At 38.3% G+C, this 23,014-nt stretch overlaps 1 protein-coding gene across 7 annotated transcripts in view; it reads right to left on the reverse strand.

The window, feature by feature from the left end:
- Positions 1-22,023, reverse strand: part of LOC136871804 (serine/threonine-protein phosphatase 1 regulatory subunit 10) — a 258,835-nt gene extending 236,812 nt beyond the window's left edge. Inside the window, exons 1-3 of one of the 7 annotated variants that reach the window (XM_068227211.1) lie at positions 21,940-22,023; positions 21,352-21,496; positions 20,419-20,512 (exon numbers count right to left, since the gene is read on the reverse strand). In XM_068227211.1, the coding sequence (XP_068083312.1) occupies positions 20,419-20,421 (3 nt within the window). In that variant the 5' untranslated portion in view covers positions 20,422-20,512; positions 21,352-21,496; positions 21,940-22,023. Of the gene's footprint in view, positions 1-20,110; positions 20,273-20,418; positions 20,513-20,727; positions 20,881-21,351; positions 21,497-21,605; positions 21,860-21,939 lie in introns of those variants that run through there. The other 6 variants (XM_067145407.2, XM_067145408.2, XM_067145409.2 and 3 more) reach the window with 6 other exon arrangements.
- Positions 22,024-23,014: the final 991 nt, after the last annotated feature.

The following is a 23,014-nucleotide window of genomic DNA, read 5'->3' on the forward strand; positions in this document are numbered from 1 at the left end:
TTTCAAAATCATTCGCATCAAAATGCTTAGAACAAACCAAGTTGTCTTTTGTATGCTTAAAACCTTGTCTGCTTAACATTCATTCCCATAACTTTAATCTAGTTGGCAATTTTCACAATCAGCAAACCGGTGGAAAGACACCATACAGGTAACTTTCCCAAGCATTTCCATGTTTATGAACACAGTACTGTTAAGGCATTTTGTTTAGATATTAAAATACAATAGTGAAATAATATATAAACTACGGAATGTGTTGTCACTTCCATTACTTCGCTGGTGCTACAGCAAGCTGGTTAGTTATAGGCACAGGCAGATTTTGCTTCTAATGACGTCACACAGAGCTACACTCTGACTTCAAACGCTGGTTACCTGTCACAGAAACAGAGAGAACAAAAAGAATATGCGTATAGTTGCGAGCTAAAGAGTTGATTAGCAGGACGTGAGGTACGACAAAGGCTATGACTCTTCTTTAAAGTATCGTCAGCCAGCCAGCAGCCAGTCTTCCTTTGATGACAAGGGGCCTGTTGAACAGTTCAGTAGCGTTGATTTTGCATGTTGTAAGCACTGAATAGTATTTTATAAATTGAGGCTTACATAACTGTATTACCAGTATAAAACATTTATGTCATTAAAGCGGTATTTTGTATTACTATTATGGAACCCTTCCGGAAGAAGGGAAAGACTAGCCAAAGTGAAGTTAGGGAAATTATCAGACATGTAATCCAAGAATGCGATGAAGAGGCATGAGAAGGGCAACTGAAACACTTATTGAGGCAAGCCAATTCACATGTATCTAATTACACTGGAATTTCAGTCAGCACAGTGAGTAAAATTCGCAAGGAAAGTACATCAGCTGGCAATACATCACTATCAACAGCAGGCAATGTGCTTTACGTCGCACCAACAGATAGGAAGCAGACGTGGCCTTAAGGTACAGCCCCAGCATTTGCCTGGTGTGAAAATGGGAAAGCATGGAAAACCATCTTCAGGGCTGCCGACAGTGGGGTTCGAACCTACTGTCACCCGCATGCATGCTCACAGCCGCGCACCCCTAACCGCACGGCCAAATCGCCCGGTATCAACACCAGGGAAACACCGCCCACAGTCCGAAGAAAAGTGAAGTGGATAGGAGGGTAATAATATGTAATTCAAGACCTTTATGCAATTCTTCCACTGTTCATATAGATGAAACATGGTTAGATAATTTAACATTTTATAAATGCTGGCAAAGTAATCAACCTGGTGTTATGACCAACAAAACTTCAACTGCTTAATAACATTGCACATGCAAGATGTGAGGATGGATTCCTGGAAGGAGCATTACTAATTTTTAACACATTCAATATGGATCACGCGCTGGGCGCGTCACTACTTTATAAGCACGGACTGAGCACGCGCCTAACGCGTCATGAGACGGTTGCTAGGAAATATAAATCACAGGTTTCCCGCATGGTAAGAAAGGCTATAATTGTCATTCCGCATATCGTGCAAGTCCAGTCTACTAGCAGATTCATCCATAGCCATATTTGCGCATGTATATTCCGTTTCCCGCGTATTTCCTCTCCAGAGTTGTCGTCATACGTCATCATTCATTTATGGGATCTTTGAGCAGCAAGACCACTTCAATGCAAGCCGTTTATTAATTCTTCAGAATTACAAGTGGTTCCGCTTTTGAAATAAATAAATTCCACTACTGCAATATGTTCAGTAAAAGAACTGAACTTGTAATTGTCGTTTATTCTTTCAAAATATATGTGTATAACATGAAAGAAGTTCTAATTGTTATTTATTCCTCATCACATTTACAAGTAACTTGAAAGAACGTGCAGTAATCATTTTTGACTGTGTCGTGATGTCACAAGGACATGACTTAATTTGTTTGCCGCCTTACATGTGCGAGTTTAATGCCACTGAACTCAACTGGCTTGGGTAAAGACAAAGAGGATTGTACAGGAAAGCAATGTTACTGGGGACACTTCCATGACGAAGCTCGAAGCCACAACGAAAACTGCACTTTCTTCTATTAGGCATAACAAAGAAGACTGCAATTGTTCCCATGTTCGTAACAATGAGGAAGAGTACTGGCAGAAAGACTGACTAATGGAAGACGCATGACGAATTCATATTTCTGGATAGTGACTCAAGTGATGATCAGTTTTCCTCATTCGAATCTTAACTTGCTCATCCCCTGAAGCGAGTGAACAACCAAAGATGCTCTTCTTCACACAGGTTCAGGTAACATCGTAGTTTATTAGCTTCATTAGCCCGTATTGATAGTTCCAACAATCCAATTATGAACTTGGATACAACACACTCCCAACAAGCATGCAAGTGACCGGCTGGATACAACAGAACATTCCAACAACTCAGTGCCAGCTTCCAACATATCACAATTTACATAAACAAAATCGAAGGGATGCTCTCACCATTTTACTTTAAAACATTGAACAAACCAACAAGATAAATCTGATGTCGACAAGCACTTGGTGATAAGATTTTAATTCATTTTACCAAAGTTTGCATCATTTTAAACTTGTAAAAAAAACACACACACCTATTTTAAGATAGTATAGTATAATTTATCAAGTGTAAATAGAGCATCAAGGCCATACCAGTGACAGTTCATGCTATCATACTCTAGACCACATTCAATATACACGTTAAAAACATTTAAGCTCTTTAGACTTTTCAATCATGAAATTAATAATATTAATAATGTTATTTGCTTTACGCCCCAATAACTACTTTTACGGTTTTCGGAGAAGCCGAGGTGCAGGAATTTAGTCCCGCAGGAGTTCTTTTACGTGCCAGTAAATCTACCGACAGGAGGCTGACATATTTGAGCATCTCCAAATACCACCGGACTGAGCCAGGATTGAACCTGCCAAATTGGGGTCAGAAGGCCAGCACCTCAACCGTCTGAGCCACTTGGCCCGGCAATCGTGAAATTACCAGCGTTTCGCCCCAGTGTAGCAGTGGGCTCATCAGTTGGATTGCTACACTTTTCCAAGACGCTGGCGGCTAGTGCGCCATTGAGACATCACTGCAAGCCTCTTATGCAGGACAATGCAGTGACTGTGCACTAGGGAAAGCATGTACCTTCACTTGTATAAATGCCTGCCTTTGGCCTTTATATCAAAAATGAGGTTCCTAGAAGAAAACCATAATTTAATTTCATCAATTGCAAATTTTCTTAAATATACACGTTATGTGATAGAAAAGATTCAATGTATTCGAGAACAGTGCAAATGAACTTTTTAGACAATTTTAGAACTGAAATGTTAAAACTCTAATCTTATGCTCGGTGATCGCCAACTGTATTATATTGACTTAGAAACAAGTAGTGTTTTAATATTATTGTATATGTTTCAACAAACAAGGTTCTTCAGCAGCTGAAGATAAGGGACCGAAAACAGTACTGCCGAATGTATTTGTAATGTAAATACATCAGAAATAAGTATTGAATAAGTCGGAAATCCAAGTTCATAATTGTAATTGCAGGTTCATGTAATTTGTCCCTGCAAAAACATAACTTTAAGTCTGTTTCCACCTTAGAATAATAGTGTTTTAAATGTCATTTTATTTCATAGTTTTGTATATGATCAAGAAAAGTGACATACAGGTTCTCTCATACAAACCCATTCCAAACACATGGTGTTTGCTCTCTGGGCTACGGCAGCTAAAGTATGGAAGGCGCGAGCATAGTTCTTGACCTTGTAAGCAGCCTGCATGTGTTCGACCTGGCAAGCATCATTTGCTGTTAATGTGGCGAGACCGTTATGATTGCAACACTGTATTCTTGTATGTAGAAGTTCTGGTTTCACCTTAATGGTCAGTGAACAGTCATAAATCTTGTTATTTGAGTGCAGAAAATCCTAATGGTGCTTATGAAGTCCCTCATTATGATAGGAAGATTGGTGTTTGGTGTGCTGTTAGTGCAAGACGAATAACTGGGCCTATATATTTCGAGACAACTGTAACTGCAGAGAGGTACCAAATTGACATTTTGACGCCATTCTTCCAGCAGTTAACAGGAGTAAAATGGCATAGGTGGTTTCAACAAGATTCAGCCCCTCCTCATAAAGCAGAAGATTCCCTTCTTACAATCTCCGAAGTGTTCGCAGACAGTGTGACCACTGCTGGTCTATTTCCCCCGCGTTCTCCAGATCTAAAAGTGTTTGATTTTTATTTGTGGGGTAAACTGAAAAAGTATCAAACAAATCCTCACACTTGGGAGGAACTGAAAGAAAGCATTACAAATGAAATCAGAAACATTACTGTGGCAGAACTTACTCGCATCAGCCAGAATGTGCTTACCAGATACAATGCCTGTATAACACAGGTAAGAACACTTCCAGCATCTTTTATAAGGTAAGATTTCATGCATGATTCTATACACCCTTGAAGCAGAGCAGCCGTGCATGACAGAAGTTCGGCTGAAGCAGCTGATGTAGCACAGAGTACAAACACAATGCGTTCAGTCTGAGTTTATATGAGAGACCCTGTATAGGAACACAAGGATTAATGAATCTAATTAGGCCTACAGTCTTTGACGAATATTTTGTGATTAAATAAAATAAAATTCCACAAAACAGTTTTTCAGTAAAATAACTCTTCGAGTAATGAAAAAATTCCCTCCCTCTCTCATCTTCTTCACACATTCTGAACATAAATTGGTGCGCTCGATCCCAGCTAAGTCTGACAGTATTTGAAGGTTCTGAACTACGGCCTCGTGTCAAGAGATTTATCGGAAAAGCCGGGCAGAATTCGTAACGTAAAACCAATAACGCTGTACAAGCACACATTCAATCTGATTTTATTACTATTATTTTCCTTCACCTTTACTTTCGCCATAAGAGATTTAGAAGGGTGGGAAGTGTAGCGATAACTGTTCTTGATTTTGTTTTCACTGGTACATATTTTATTTTATTAAAACTATAAGAGCTCAAACAGGTGGGACAAAATTCAGAAGACATCTCAAACCGAACAAAGTTTAGGTCAGTAATCGACAAATTCCAGGAATTCCATGAAAACCAAAACTTAACCGTGGGTGGACAGGAAGAAAGAAGACAGGCTGCCCAAGATAGGATGCTAACGTTTTGGGCTGTGAAGAAGTCTTCCAGAAACATGTAACTGTTTACTCTATGGCCATAAATGAATATATATCTATTACATACTTTCCACTAAAACAAATGAATTGATTAATCTTTACGATCTGAATCTACAGCTCATGTTAGGAAGAAAGGAAGGTCTGTTGATAACCTCAGACACCTAAGCTCTACTCTGCATTCAAACATCCATCCATTAACAGCCAGTCACTTACCGAACACACCGAGACGTATCTGAGCAAGAGAAAATGTATTCGTAACTCGGCCAGATGGAGATCATCAGCAGACAGATGTACGAAATTGACCTGCCTGAAACTCACTTCCTGCATTTGAAATATAAGAAAATTCTAGTGCTGTATATCCGCCATCGGACATTGGCGATCATTTCGGCAATCTCATTTTTGTCCGTGGCTGCGTGGAATAAATATGTATAAAATACATTATATGTATTCAAATAAAAATAATAACGGAAGCTCCTTTAATTTGCCGTGTGAGGATGGGCTCTACCTGTGATTAATGTTGAAGATGGCACAAATAGTCACTGGAAATGACCAAAAACATAAGCGTGTATAGCTTTCAAAGCTACTTTTAGTTGTAAAATGCCTTATCGTAATATTCTGCTAGTTAGATGTAGTCCATTAACAGACAAATGCTATCCACCTGTGATATACAAAATTACATTGAGTGCCTTGCAGGTACAGACCACCTGAGGACACTGCAACTGCAAGGGACAAAGTTTTCAGAAACACAGGAAGAGGTGAGGGGAGAAGCGAGGGCTAGCATATTTCCAGCCACATTCCTCGCGTAACTCTTCTCTCCGGCTGCTCTCTATATCATACAATTTATTCCTCTATAACTTAAGGACAATTCATATTTTACCCAAACTGCCCCTTTATTATCTCTTCAATATGCACTGAACATGACCTTGTATGTAAAAAGTTTAGTATATCTGTGGTTTGGTTCTAAAATGGCCAGTCATTATTGAAAATGAGATCGTAACATATCAACGCATTTTATCCTGGGCTACAATATATTAAAAAGGGCCAATGTCTCAGATAAATATTAAATGAACAGTTAACATTTAATTAAACAAGGCCTTGCTGATAATGTTAGACTACTGACAAATATTAGAGACCTGGGAATTTTTAAAGAATACGATAGAAGAAGTACCTAATCAGTTGATTTTCACAATGAAAGTGTAAACTTATTTAAAGTTAGTTGTTGAAAAAAGTAGTAGAAAAATTATAAACAAAACTTCAAATGCTCATAGTTGGAAAACAGGTTTCTTGAAATTGGCCCTTTTAGAACCTAGTCACTGATATAACAGAAAAATACAGAATATTACTTTTAACTCCTACAATGAATAATTTATAGACTGATTATTTTATTTTATCCTCTATTAACTTCAGAAGCTATGCTTTGTTTGCGAAGCATTGCAGGTTCCTCAAAGTCACAGGTGATAGTAGACACCAGGTTATTATAAACATAAATGGCACTGTACAATAAATGGAAGAAAAGTGGATTGGATTAGTATTAATTTGCCGAGGACAAGAGTAAAAACTGATCTTTCTAAATAAATTTTACATCCAAATTAATAAATAAGTTCTACAAGACTAAGTATCTAAAGAAGCAGCAACATTATGAACACTTAATGAATATCTATATATATAAAATAAGAGTTTTGTCTGTACATTGCTCAGAATTTGAAAAAAATTGTATTTCTGTATCGTTCATGTCCACAGTAACAAGGAAATGCACTTTTTTTCTTTTCCGTCTGTCTGTATGTACATGCATCACTTGAAAACGGCTGAAGAGAATTTAATGAAAATCGGTATGTAAAGTCGGGGGATGAGCCACTACAATCTAGGCTATAAATCATTTTATTCATGCTGAGTGAAGTTTATTACGTGTAATGAAATGGTAGTTTAGGGGAAGGCCTAAAATTCAATTCTCAAATATTTATATTTTAAGTGGTCCTGTCGATAAATACTACATAACTAAAGTTACATAGAATTAAATTTCCGATCATTTATGCCTTATACAATTTTACAGTACCGGCTATAATAACACTGATATTCATGAATTTCAATTTTTGTTGCTAAGTCCACATCAACGCCGAGCCACGAGAAAATGGGTGAACAGAATGAAAATCGGTATATAGAGTCGGGGAAGAAAGAACTGTAGTCTAAGCTATAAGCAATTTTACTGAACCTGGGTGAAATGGTAGTTTAGGGGCAGGCGCCTAAAATGTAATTGTTAAATACCTTCGTTATTGCTCCTATAGAAAAGTACTACATAACAAAAGTTATAGAGAACACAATTTCCGATCATTTATGTTTTGTTCAGTTTTACCGTACCGACTGTGATAAGAGTAGTATTTCAGAGGCGGAAGAAAACTAAAAGCGAAGGCCTACAATATGGAAAGCGCATAACATTGATCAACAACAACATTACATTGACCATTGTTTGTTGTGATGTGCTTTGTGTTGCAAATCATCTCCGATAGATGGGATTACTACTGTACCGAATTTTTTTTAAATTTGCTTTAAGTCACACCGACACAGATACGTCTTATTGTGACTATGGGATAGGCAAAGGGCTCGGAGGAAAATTTTTTCCGCCACCAGTGTAGTGAAATGAGATTTTCCGACTCATCGGGTACTCCTAGGAAAGAGTTTAGTAAAAGGGCATAGATTTGTCCTCCTGGGACACCCCGCTATTCGACCCACCCCCCCCCCCCCCCCCAGAACGAAAAAAAATTAAGAGTGTTCACGGATCAAGGCTGTGCGGCTTGGCCAGTCTAGCTCTGGAACTTTGGACTGTTAGATCGGCAGCGTAGTACTGTTTGTTAAAAGTGAGAAAATGTGTTGTTTTTAATTTGATCGAGTATTTCATATTGCTTTTAATCGCGCCATTCATACTGACGTCATTGTGATGACCTATCTTCATTTTACTTGGGAAAACCACTAAGGCAGTCTTTCTGAGAATGTAAAAAAGCAGGTGGAGAGTGAGTGTCTGCCATTATAATGAAAACTCCCCAACCTGATTGTGACACAGTAGGCAAGCAGACCTACCATCACAATGAGAATTCCCTAACCCAGTCTTCATATGAGAAAAGACGTTTGGTGACTTCCCCGTCGCATTTCTAGGGTAACGTTGCTATGCAATATAATACAATATTGCTCACAAAGTGTACACTACTTAACATAGAATTCTGTATACAATGTAGAATTCCGTAGCGAAGCACGGGTACATCAGCTAGTTTGGACATAAACAAGAAAAATAAGAAAAGGTTCTGGTCAAAAGCCTGCTGCTGGAGATGAAAAGGAATAAAATTCCGCCTTCTGACTCTGCAAAACAGAGTTCTGATAACTAACGAAGAAACTAAATGAACAAATATGAACGGAAGAAAAATGATATTCAATACATGGCAATTCAAAATTATTGACCCGATTTCACGAATTTATTCTATGTAATCTAATGAACATATCACACTGAGATATGTGCAAAGAGAGGCAAGCTCTCAAAGTTTAGTCGAGCTCAGATTTCATCCCACGTGGTTTCATTTTCAGCCATTACGAGCGTGCAGGAAGCGACTGAAGAAAATGGCTGCAGCTGGAGAGCATAAGTCGTTCTGTGTGCTTGATTACCATGTAAACAAGTCTGTGATTAGTGTTTAGCGGCATTTCCGTACCAGGTATGGAAGAGACCCACCTACCGGAAAAGCCATTTGTGCATGGTATGCAAAATTCAGAGAGACGGGCTGCGTCTGTAAGCAAAAGTCAACAGGCCGTCCTTCGACTGGGGAAGAGACAATGGAACGTATACGCGCGTCTGTGCCAAGTCCACCTACCGCGCAGCGAGGCAACTTGAACTTCCCCAGGCAACTGTTTGGCGCATTCTGCGGAAACGTTACCCTACCGCTTGCAACTGGTGCAGGCCTTAAAAGGCACCGATTATGCTGCTCGAGCGTCCTTCTGTGCTATTTTTTCGCATTAATGGAAGAGGATGGGTTTTCCGAAAGGGTAATTTTCACTGATGAAGCGAATTTACACCTTTCCGGGACTGAATAGACAATGTACGGACTTGGGGAACTTCTAATCCCCATCAAGTTGTGGAACACCAACGCGATTCTCCCAAGGTGAATGTGTTTTGTGCCATTTCCCATGAGAAGGTTTATGGACCCTTTTTCTTCAATGAACCTACTGTGACAGGAAATGTTTTTCTTGATATGCTGCAACAATGGCTCCTGCCACAGCTCAAAAAGGATAGTGCAGATTTCATCCTTCAACTCAATGGTGCCCCTCCGCATTACCATGGCAACGTTCGGAGCCATCTCAACGAGACATTGCCACGCTGGATAGATCGTGTATCTCAGGATCAAACTCATTTGTTGGCCACCGCGTTCCCCCGACTTAACTCCATGTGATTTCTTCTTGTGCGGTTTCGTAAAGGACCATGTTTACATACCACCTCTTCCACTAACATTGGACGACGTTAATGCCCGCACCAGAGCAGCCATCGCAGAGATTGGCCGCAACACATTACACAAGGTTTGGCAGGAGACAGACTATCGGCTTGATGTATGTCGTGTTACGCGAGGTGCTCACATAGAACACCTGTGATATGACTAAAAAAAACTTTGAGAGTTTACCGTTCTTTGCACATGTCCCACATTACGATATGTTTATTAGATTTCACAGAAAAATTTATGAAATCGAGTCCATCATTTTGAATTATCCTGTATATATGAGAACTTTAAAGAGAGAAAATATGGACTGGTAGCCAATGCTTGCCTTACTTGATTTGATATGCAATAAATACAGTACTATATATATCATAATAATGTACAGGCAATATGAGCATCAGAAATTTACATTTCACAAGCTTGCATATGCAAGGCAGTTGAATGTGAGATACTTTTGTTGTATATTTACTTGTACATTAAGGAATCCCTTTATGGAATACCAACTATACGGTAACTCTTAAACCACCACGAATGAATTTCACTGGTATTTAGCGGACGCACATCAAATTCGCTGTCGCTGTCAAGACCCACTGCCATGAACAAAAGAAGTCAATGGGTTTGAATTTACAGTTTTGTCTTTTCAACTTAAAACACTGTACAAATTACTTATAATTTCAAGTTCAGATTCCAACACTAGATCATCTTTACCCTCCAATTCATAAAACTCAACATCGGGAACTAGCACGAATTTGTCATCAGATTAATTTATGTCCCATAATAAATTATAAACATCTGATTCATCCAAGCTCCTACTCATATTTGGGCTGTGAGTGAGTCATCTGTTAAGCTATCATGTGAGATAGGGGAGTGTGCTATGGGAGGGAATAGAGGAGTTCCACCACGCGGTATGTTATCACAAGAAAGGATCAAGACTACAGTGCAATAACAAACAATATTACACAAGCCGATGTTTACATCCATGGTAAATGCACATGGCATGGCACGGTGCTTGAATGAGAAATTTCCTGCAAAGCAAATTTTAAATGAACACACTCGAAGTGAGTTTTGCTTGTTCTTTATCTCTATGTTAGCACTTATTTTCAAACTCTTTTAGGATCTTTTGCCTTCAGTTTTTAGAACTTTTATCTAACAAAATACTGCATTATTCATTGTGGGAATGTTCCACGAGCCTAGACCGACTGCTGTAAAATTTGATGCAGTCACGACATGCAAGTTTTGAGAGAAAGTCGCACAGCGGTAATGAAGTACATGTACTGTCAATAGCTGTGCAACCTACTTTCAATATATCAAAACAGAAGACCCTGAGTAATTGGCCTGGAACAGTTACACTCACTGACCATGTAATCTTCACAGAGGCCTGCTGTTCAGAGGGTTTCAAGTTCGATTCCCGGCAGCTCTCGAGATTTTAGCCAGGTCTTGTAAATTCCTCCACCTTGGGTTGGGTGTGTCTTGATACACATTTACGTAAAACAAGCACAATACAATGAAGATGATGCTTGTTGTTTAAAGGGGCCTAACATCTAGAAGCACAATACCAACCAGCACAGAAACACAGTAGTGAATACATTGCTCCACAGATGACTGGCATCAGAAAGAGCATCTGGCCATAAAACTGGCCTTAATCCACACACTGTACCATGCCGAGCTCATGTAACTGGAGAAAAGTCAGACCATTAAGTATTATTTTATGATGAAATACCCCACGGACTTCAAGACAGTGGAAACCTTACTAAAAATAAAGGACAGTAGCAACACTGGTATGGGTTCGCAAAAGACAAATTTTTAATCAACCCAGAAGGGACATATACTGCGAGTTGTATTCGTATTTTCAAGCTTATCCATCTGGCCACGATATCAAATTGAAAGAATAATGGCTCAGATCAGGCAAGAAGTAGCTAATAATCCAGGGGCCTGTTCCACGAACGAACTTTGCAACTTTTCACTTTGTACTTTTCAGTTCAGATTTTGTTCCACCATCACTTTTCAGATTTAGCTTGCAAAGTGAAAAGTGAAAAGTTAGGAATCTTTTCACTTTTCATGCGTGATATGTTCCTCCATTGGTATAGAAATGCAAAGTGCAAAGAAATGATGTGAAAAGTTTTCATAAATCTTGCAAAGAGATGATTCCCTTTTCATCTGTTAATTAACAAGTATGTACACTACTTTCTCGGCGTAGAATTTTGTTTAATGATATAAACACGTTACGACATGAACGTTTGTTAGCATCAAGTAAGGACAGTGATGAAGAATCCAATAAGATAACGTACAAAGACGAGATTAATTTTCATAACCTCACTTCGACAGACTTTCGCAAGTGATATCATATTACCCCAATACAGGCTGACTATATTCTTGAAATGATCGGTCATTTATTGACACATGCAACAAAAAGAACAAATTCTTATATGCTTATATACATTGGTTAGTAAATGGTGCCCAGCTGCACGGTGTAGCACCAATGCATGGGACATCAAAATCAATTATTTGCAGAACTGTTACCAAAGTCGTACCTGTTATAGTACACGTAATTTTTCCTAACAGTACGCTGGCCTGATAATCCACATAATATAGCGATGGGATTTCTAATGAAGGGTGAATTTCCTTCTGTGTGTGGATGTGTTGACGGTACTCTAGTAAACATTGATGTGTCTCATCATTTGAGAGGTGATCTTTAAAGTTGTCAAAAAAGATGTCAGTTTCTCCTTGACAACTTCCAGCACAGCCAATTTCATGTAACACTAACCTTTCTTTCCCATGATAAAAACTTAAACGGTACCACAATTATACCGTGAAGTATGCCGCGAAAAGCAATAAAATTATAAGAGTATTAGGCCTATACAGTTTGCCCATGGAATAAACTCGATCGGATCACTCATTCGCAAAGACTTTTCACTTTGCGAAGAAATTGAAAAGTACAACCTAGATCATGGTGGAACAGAAAGACTTTGCAAGAATTAAAAAGTGAAAAGTTGCAAAGTCCGTTCGTGGAACAGGCCCCAGCGCACTTCATCCTTGAAGGAATCTGATAGGGAACAGATTAGGTTTTGAAAATCTTAGTAGCACATCTACACGAACGCATGAAATAAATGCTTCTGAAACAGGCTTCAATACAACAGACAATATAGGCAAGATGCAAAATTTCAACAAATATGCTGCACTGTAGCCTGAAGAAATCCTACATAAAGAGAATCTAGCTATCTCTTACAGACTAAGCTTCTTGTATGTAGGCAGCATATTCCTATCTAAAGGCTATGTATTGCAATTTAAAGTGTGTTGCCTATAACAAACCTGCCAACTTTCAAAAAAAGAAATCTGGAAGATCCTAAAGCGCAAAATTTTTAACAACACGCTCATGTGTCGCAAAGTCTTGAGACATAATGAAAAAAGGATGGCAAGGGGGGAGATTATAAACAATACTAATACAAGTCAAATATATGATCACCCCTGAAATTACTTACACAAAGTTACATCTTGAATGCTCTCATCTGTTTCCATTTAACACTGGGAACACTTCCCATGATCATGAAAAACAAAGAAATTAAGCAGAATATGCCCCCCTAAAAGACTGATAACATTGTTTCTTAGTTGTTGAACACCCCTAAAAATACTAAATCAATTACAAATTCGCCACACAATTGCACAAATTTCAGAACTACCGCCAACGTTACACCCGCACACAAACAAAGCCTTTCACAGCTGCTACGAAGTTGCTTAAGTTGTTATATCACAGAACACCAATATATAACAGTCATATATAAATTCACAGCCTGCTACTTTTCACAGATTTCTTTTTTTCAAAATCATAGCCTGCTACTTGGTGGGAACATCAGTGAATGAAGTAGCAGTTGAGGTCGAACAGGTGACAAAAGCACAGTGATAATCGAAGTGATTAACGATACATTTACCAGTCGAATTTCAAACACTACATCTCGTATAACCAGCTACTATCGAAAGTCAAACAAATTTGATTCGAACACAGAAAGCGAAACGAAGCGCAGATATTCAAAATTTGTACAATAACGTTCATCTGTACAACTGTAAAACACACTCAAAATCCATACATTTTACAGAAAAACCGGAATACTTGGCAGGTATACTATAATATGCATACTCTGCATTTTATTGAATACTGGTTGTAGTACCCATCATTGAAGGGACAATCATATAGCAGGAGCAAAGTTGAACTCACCAGCTACTTTCTGCCAATATTCAGACATGCTGTTCTACTAGGGATGCAGCGGTAATCCCATCAATCGGGGACGAGTGGCAGCAGAAAAGAAATCACATCACAACAATGGTCAATGTTCTATCTGCGTCCGAAAAGATTGCGGCAGTTTGTAGGTACAGCAAAAGTAACAGATACTACACTAAGATGCAAATATTAGACATGATAGACAGTGCGAGCTCTGTTCATTGTGCACTACATACAGTAAATGAGTAAGTAAAGCACAATTGCTCTACCACTTTGAAACTTCACACCACCACCTCAGTTTGTAAGAATCACCGCAAACAGAACACATGTTTATTGTCAGGCCTCGAGACTAGAGCATGCATAGCAGCCATGCTTACCCCTCGATCCCTTACCACGCATCCATGCGACTTCTCGTCAGACGACCATAGTAATGTTATTGTTGATCAGTTGTATGAGCTTTCGATATTCATTATTCACAATTAGTTTTCTTCCGACTCTGTGATACTAGGGCATCTAATGTAAAGGGAGTCCTTCCTTCTTTCATGACACCCTCGTCTTCTTCTAAGCGATCATTCCATTACGATTTTTTCTCATTTTTTATATTAAACTTCTCATTTTCTTTATCGATATGGACCAATGTCCACACTGTTTTACACCTTAAAACAATAGTGACAAAAATCACTGCCAGTTATCATGATTAAACAATATTTTCATGTTAACCATGATCAGCGCTGATGTGGACATAAGCAACAAGAGTCAAAATTCATTAATTCAATTATCACAGAATGGTAAAACTGTAAAAGGCAAACATTCAAAACTTTTGTTATGTAATAATTTTTTATCAATTCATTAACAGGTCATTTAAAAATTAAATTTTAGGCACTTTCCCCTAAACTACCATAAAATTTATAGCTTAGACTGTGGAAACTTGTTCCCAGAAAATTACATACCTGTACAGATTTTCATTAAATTAATCACAAGTGAAGTTCATTAAATTCTGTTCACTATATTTGAAAATAAATTATAGGCCTTCCCCTAAACCACTATTACTCAGCGTGAATAATTACAGCCTAGATTATAACGCCTCATTCATCGATTCTGCATACTGATTATTATATTCCCTTCAGCCATTTTTTCGTGATGCATGTATTATTGGCACACTTTATCTTGGTGCATTTGTGTACGGGGCTGAGGAGTAAGGAGGGAGCTGTCCCGGTTCCAATAGTGCTGCCAACTGAATGAAAATGAAATCTGAACTGAATCGAGAATATGATTGATCGATATGAAGTTTCTAAACCGTTATCATCTTAAGCCAACAACTATGTCACATACACATTATATAACATTTCTCGATGCGAATCTTGTTCCTAGCATGAATTCTATTGTTTGGCTTTGCTGTGTAAACAACAGTACTAGTACATAAAGTGTACGCCAAATACCGCACAACGATGCTTAATTCATAGTTTGTGTTTCAAAGGTTGCCAGTACGAATCTCGAAGATTGCCGAGGTCGACCGATTCAGCACTAGTGTGAAAGTGCACCACGATAAAGTGTGCCGATAATACATACAGACAGACTGAAAATGTAAAATGTGCATTTCATTGTTACTGTGGACGCAACTGATACAAAAATTCCAATCTTTTTAAATTCTGAGCAATGTATCTATATACATATAGATTAATTTGTGAATGAATGTCTTGCATTAAGAGAATATTTATGAGGGCTCGTTTTGAGATACAGCCTAGAAATTGCTGGAATTCTGCCACCTTCCGTAATTTTCAGTAGATATATGGTTAAAGCTGCACTGTTTCTTTAGCAAACATTTTCAGGCTATATGCTATATATTCTTAGAAGTTTCCCCAACAATTCCTCAGCTGTAAAAAAAAAAAAAAGGTTTAAATCTACCAGGTAAACAGGAAATGCAAGATAACCTTACAGTAACATGAAAAATTTGGTGCAGCAGGGACAACTACAGTGAAATAAGCACAGAGGACCATACTCATGACTGTTCACCCTTACCTAAGACTAAGACTACTCATTTTTTAAATTGTGAGTTTTCTAATAAATATTACATTCGCAAGTAGCAATAGAATAGTGTGCTTATCCAACCCATTCTTTGAGTTAAAAGTTACTGTGTAAAATTTGGGCATATAGTTCAGTTTTCAGTTTTCTAGTGAGATGTCATTGTCACAGGAAACAGGAAAGAATTTTCCAATTCCTCCTTGAAAGTGGAGAAGACTATGATAAATTAAGGAATCTTGAAGATACCGTTTACCAGACTGAAGACCCAGCTGCTCTCAGGATTAAAATACAACTTCTTCTCCCTCTGAATTGCCCATTGACTGAAGAGCCAAGGACGCCCATGACCGGGGGCAAGGGGGGAGAGGGCATCTAGCTCTCAGGGAAAGTCAAAAATGTAATGTAGTCAGGTGTTTTTCTTTCAAGAAAATGATTTAAAAGTTAGTATTACGTAGAAGTGGTAGTACCGCTCCCCACGAACAGGCAAGGGATACCGTGGGTGTTATTCTACCGCCATTCATCTTCCAAAATTTTAAAACTACTACAAACCCCCAGGTCTAGCCCCTCCCCCCCACACAAACTGTCATATGGGCACCAATGTGAAGAGCACAGTGACCTCAACCAACTTTTCAGTTTAAGGTACAAATCTAAAACGTACAGTAAATACAATGTTATTTTCAACATTTTTAACCTGAAATGTAACGAAATAATCATGTTCTGTTAAGAAAGCACTGAGAGGAACACCAAAGGCCAAGCTGGAGCAAAACTTAGCCCAAAACCCTGACAATGAGAAAGTTACAGCAAAAACAAAGGTAATTTGGATTATTGTTTTTAAAGCCCAACATGCACCAATAGTGTGTGATGACCAGGAATATTCTTTTTCTACCTAAAAATATTTGCACGAAGAGTGATGCTTTTAAAAACAGTGTACTCAGGGACTTGCAAATGTAAAAGTGAATTTTTCACAATTGTGAAAGTCTAGTAACATTACCCATTTCATGAGTTTTCAGTTCAGTAATATTTCTGACAGCCCACAGTGCATCACGACAGATCCTCTTTCTACATGCAAGGAGTGTAGGATAGGAAGAAAGCCATATAAACACAGGGAAAGACTGTAGAACTGGAATTGATGAGACAAATCAATTTAAAGATGACAATGTATGAAGATCTGGAGTGTGTTTGTCCAAAACTACCTTGGCCGAGACTGAACCCATGAACTTTGAATTCTGATTCCAATATAATATAGCATAAGTTCACTGCAAGGTTAATAGCATTATCGCAAACAGTAAATGATGATTTCATCTTGTTTTGTAGAGGAGATGTGCTCATCGCAAATGCCAGGGACCCTAAAACCCACCCCTAGTAGTATATTTACTTTTATAATGTAATATAACGAAGCATGCATCATTTTCCAGACTTTCTACAGTTACCATCACTACCATGACAAATATTCTATACAATGTCATTCCCAGAAATCCATACAACACAGATTTCTTAACCAACCACCACACAATAGAAAAATCAATTATGGGCCAACGGCTGAAACAAAACAGAGCCCCACTAAGCAAGGACTCACTCCCTTCGAGAGGCTTTCTGATCTACACCGTAACGTGTTAGACTAATGGTTTTTGTAATTAGCAAGAACGTCTGCAGACCTATAAAGAAAACAATGGTGAATACTGCCCCACCCACAACCATGTTGCCAAGGTTGTGCAGCCAGCAACAGTTTGTTGGAAGCAAGTTTGCTGATGTGAGCGCTACAGGCAGAGTAGCAAAGAAATAAAAGACAGACATACTGCAGCTAGATGCGTGTGCTGCAGATAAAATATCTAGGTATTCCTCTTAAAACAATCAACACCATCTGTCCCGCAGTTTTGGAATCCCTTCGAAGTTTACTGGAGCCAAAGAAGGATGACTACTCATGTAATTTGTAAACAAATGCCAGTACCATGTGAAAGTTCTCGGTAGTTCTCAACAAGTCCCTCAAGTATCTGTAATAGCTCAAGAATTTAAAACCCTATGAATTAAGTCTAACAATCAAAAACAAGTAAGATGCTTGTCCTATTTTAATATATTACTTACTGGAAGCATTAGAATGAAACAGATGGTTCAAATTTTAAACACTTCAACCATTCTATTTCTTCTTATGTTCAATTTTCTTCCTGTCTGTCATATTTAAACTCTTAACCAAGACCATAGAAATTTTTTTTTCTTAAACCAACTCCCAAAAGAATCCTTAGGGTTAGAATATTCTACTCCCTTACTTCTTGTTAAACTGCAAATCACAATAGAGAAATAATTACCTAATATAGCATATTCTACTTCCAAATGTAACCACTAAAAATAGGGGTTCATAATAACGATCTGATCTGCAAAACCCTTACCAGGTGACAAGAGTCGTCAATGGATTTCTGAACATAAAAATGTCAACACTACCACCACTCGCAGTATATTATCATATGATACCAATTTCCATTAATTGAGGTTTCAAGGCACCTTATTTATTTTCTAACCTACAATATCATTATATCAATAAGAAGGTTATTGGCTTTACGTCCCACTAACTACTTTTTCAGTTTTCGGAAACGCCGAGGTGCCAGAATTTAGTCCCGCGGGAGTTCTTTTACGTGCCAATAAATCTACTGACACGAGACTGACATATTTGAGCACCTTCAAATACCACCGGACTGAGCCAGGATAGAATCTGCCCAGTTGGGGTCAGAAGGCCAGCGCCTCAACTGTCTGAGCCACTCAGCCCAGCAATTTCATTATATCATACTACAACTCCTTTACATAATTATGGCCAAAAAATCAAGTTACTGATCTCCTAAATTTGAACTTCTACAGTTCCTAAAACCTTTTATTACTTGTTCCAAACATTTCCAAATAATGCTATCAATTATTTCGGTAAAACTTCCACAAGCGGGCCGGGCATGGCGCCCCTCACACTCCGCTCGCTGTACACACGGAGGCTTGGCGGCGGATGATGCTGTCACCAACTGCTGAGAAAATGCGACGATATGTTACAACCACTAAATTAACTTTTTTCTTGCCGTGCGGGCAGTATGCGCCGCGGTGATAGTTGAGTGTTTTTATTTTGCGCGGGTTGGCATGGCGCGCATGCGACCTCTTAACAGGAAAAAAGTTACATAGACTTCTTCACAGCTGATCGGAGCTGGCCAATGGGAGTAAAGATAATGGTGGCAATTTCTTCTTTCATGCTGTCTTGCTTTCAATTTTCCTATATAAGAAAGAATACTTTTTGGGACAGGATAGTGGGATTATAGCAAGCCTAAAGGATCTCTCCTCTCTGCTACTCCATGTATTGTAAAACGTTCTTTTCAATCTTTACTAATGATTACCAATGCCAGCCCGCTTGCGGAAGCGCCACCGTTATTTCAATTAGATTAAAATCTCCCCTTAATCAACCAAAATTAATAGCAAAGTTAACCAATAAGCTGAAGTATAACTGCCAACTCAAAACCTCAATTTTCCCAAATGAGTACAAAATTTAAATTGATTTTAGAGTATACCTAGAATGACCAGAATTGTAGATGTGCTGAAATTTTTTTCATCTAAATTTACAAGCATTTACACTTAATGAAGTATGCACCATAGACAAAAATTCATTGCACAAAAGAGAAGAGAAGGGAATAAATTACAAAATTCTCAAGGACATCAGCAGTGTTAAGCTGTTATTGTAAATATATAGCTTACTAATCTGAACAGAGAAGTATCACACACTGTCTACTGATTTCTACATATCTTAATTCGCAATCATGACCACTGCAATGTACCTGGGTACCTTTTCTACACCACAACTTGTGCTACACTTACAAAGTTCTGCACAATTTCAAAATTTAATAACCAACAGGTGAAACAACTAAACCCACAACACATCAGGTTCCCAATGAAGTAGCAGGCTACCCATTACATTGCAAAATCAAAAGCATTAACCAGCTCACTGACCATCTCCATACCAATCACCACCACCACCACCTGTATTACTTAACCCCAACTGTATGCTATAAAATGTCATCAACTTTCAGTTATCCATAAAACTGCTAAATTCCCGTTTTCATCGGCAACACACTAAAGTTGACGGCCATCTAATTTATACGGACGCAGAAGCTACGTTACTCCAGAACCATGCAATATATTTCAAGCCAACAGGAAAAAAAAATATATATATACAAACACCCTCTCAAAAAATTGCTAAGACTGAATTATCGTTATCAGCTGCACGAAACTGTTGGATATGTAAATATATCGTCAACAAAACTTGACATGTCCCTCCCTCACCATAATAAATCAGCAGCATAAAATTACAGGATGTTTTCTTTGCCTAACAAAAACCTAAAATCGCAACACCTAAATAATTTAACTTCATACAGCAAGCAGTCTCGACTTTACGACACAAAAATCAGATCATTTTCATGGGCGACCAATTCACTTCAGGACACAACCCCAAACCACCCATTGCAACATGCAAGCGCAGAAAAATCAATGAGGACGTTCATTAAATACGACCTGCAGACGCCAACGCCACCTTTCGATTGAAAATTGAACCACAAATAAAATGCGTTACGTGCCTCTATAAATATACTCACCATGATGTAAATAAGTTGACAAAACTGCAACGACGATTAATAATAGTGCACGAAATTAATAGATCTGTTCCTTTTACTCAGCATACCGCCGAACCTGAAAAATAAAATGTTATGCTTCAAACCACTAATCCCACACTCTTCCCAAAAAATGTAATTCTTATAAATTCAATTCATATCCCAAAACAACATGCCACAAGCATTAACCCTATCCCCCAAAGATGAGAACGATATGTATTTCAAGGAATTAATCTGATGCAGAACGCCATTTTCACATACTAGGCGAACCTGCTTGACTGGCAAATGAATTACCTCTCGCTATCTACCACTATCCCTGAAGTATTATAAATTCCCTTAATGTTTGGAAAACTGCGTATTACATGTGCTAAATGTAACTTGGACATTAAACGACAATTGCAACATGTTTTAATAATGCCGAAAACCGCGATCTAGCCGCACATTCCTTTCCAAGATGAGCTGGCAAGAACAACCGCGAAGCTATTGCGCAGTCACCCACAATTGTAAACTACGCATTATATGATCTAATCTTATTTCCAGCTTTTGAAACAAGCAAAACCCGACCAAGTGGATTTTTTTTAATTTTTTATCCCTTATCTTATTAATTTAAAACTTAACAAAAATGTAAATTATAACTCGACGCAGTAAATACAAAGACAACTACCTCGATCCAGTGGCGCTCCGAACGGCAACATACCAAACATTTCCCAAACATGGCGCCTGCTATCCAATAATAAAAAATAAAAATAAACACCCACGATATCAAGATGATCGCTAAACTTTTAATCTCATCTTAATTCAGGACAGTTCGTGTCCTAAGGATCAATAACATAGCTACACGATATTCCAGAGCCTCTTTCCATCTTAACTTACGGTACGTAACAGACTAAAATCATGTTCGTTTCCACCTTAACTTACATAACAACAAACTCATATATCTTTAATCCAGCACAATACAGTTAGAGTATAGGCAATCTGCCATTCGGTTCTGCAATCTTCCACAGCCTAAAGAAGCCACCAAGATGCCACATGTTAACTACTCTTGTTCGCTGTTTACATTCATCTGAAACAAGTACGTATTATGACAAAATTAGTCAACAATAAACACAAATATAATTCCTACATAAACCATGTATCCCCATAAAAGTACAACATAATACAACGAAGAGTACCGTTACTGGATTATACCTCGAAATGAAAATGACTCAAATACACAAAGTTCGTTGAAAATGTAATATACCCCCGAACAATATGTTGAGTACAACTATCTGCACTCCAAAATCCAAATAGTATATCAAAACGTACATCCACTACTCTATCATATGCTGTTAATGTACTACTTCAAGAATAGCATATGAAAAAATACAATATTCTTTCCCTCATCAAACTCGCAGCAGGACATTTAGTACATCTCAGAGAATACTCCATAAAAAGGGTCAGGTTAAACATGCCATAAAACTTAATATCAAAGAATAAATGAAAACTAATAAAATACGAAAATCGTACAGAAGAAACATCAAACAACGAGAGGCTGCCTCTAAAGCCGAGTCAGGACGAATAGAAATGAATAGTGTGAAGACTCCCTCTGAATCACATGTTAACAGACACGGTGTACATGTTCTCCGCCACCTGCAGCGCTGCTGTCGATAAAAGGGCCAAGTACGCGCGCTTATCGTTGGCTTACTGTGGAAGTGTGCATTCAGTTTGAGGTCTTTTTCAGTAGTTTTATACATTCTCCAGTTGTATAAGTGCAAAATAGCTGGCATTAACTTTTCATGAACTGAAAAGTGAAAAAGATTATGCATTTGAGAAGTAGGACGTATACTTTGACATATGCTTCAATTTACTACCGCATGTGAATATGCCTACAACTTGCAATGTCCCGGGTTGTAATTCGGGTTACAATAAACATTCTAATGATAAGCGTCATTTTGTTTCACCCCCAAAAGATCCCACTCTGTTCTCAAAGTGGTCGAAGGCTATCCCACGTAAACATCTGCCTTAAAGTGATAGTACCCTTAACATAATTTTTCAGTCAGATTAGAACCATAGCAAAAGCTGGTTGTCAAAGAGAATGCCAAAACCACAAGTACAGCTCAGGAAAAAAATTACAGCACGCTTATCTTTGATCAGCCACTTTTTAAAAAAATTTTTTTTTGCTAGTTGCTTTACGTCGCACCGACACATATAGGTATTATAGCAACGATAGGATAGGAAAGGCCTAGGAGTTGGAAGGAAGCGGCCGTGGCCTTAATTAAGGTACAGCCCCAGAATTTGCCTGGTGTGAAAATGGGAAACCACGGAAAACCATCTTCAGGGCTGCCGACAGTGGGATTCGAACCCACTATCTCTCAGATTCAAGCTCACAGCCGCGTGCCCCTAACCTCACGGCCAACTAGCTCGGTCCACCATTATCAAGTTGGGAAGATGAACAAATAGCTCCTTTCACCAGTTCAAAAATTAATGTCATTCATCAGTTTTGTGGGTATATTGTTAAACATGCAAGCGAAGTGATAGGCTGTACAGCATGTATTGATTCTATGCAAAACAATACAGAGGGCCTAACAAGTCTAGAAGAATA

Source organism: Anabrus simplex, chromosome 4 (assembly GCF_040414725.1).
Source record: "Anabrus simplex isolate iqAnaSimp1 chromosome 4, ASM4041472v1, whole genome shotgun sequence".
In the NCBI taxonomy this organism is placed as follows: Eukaryota; Metazoa; Arthropoda; class Insecta; order Orthoptera; family Tettigoniidae; genus Anabrus; species Anabrus simplex.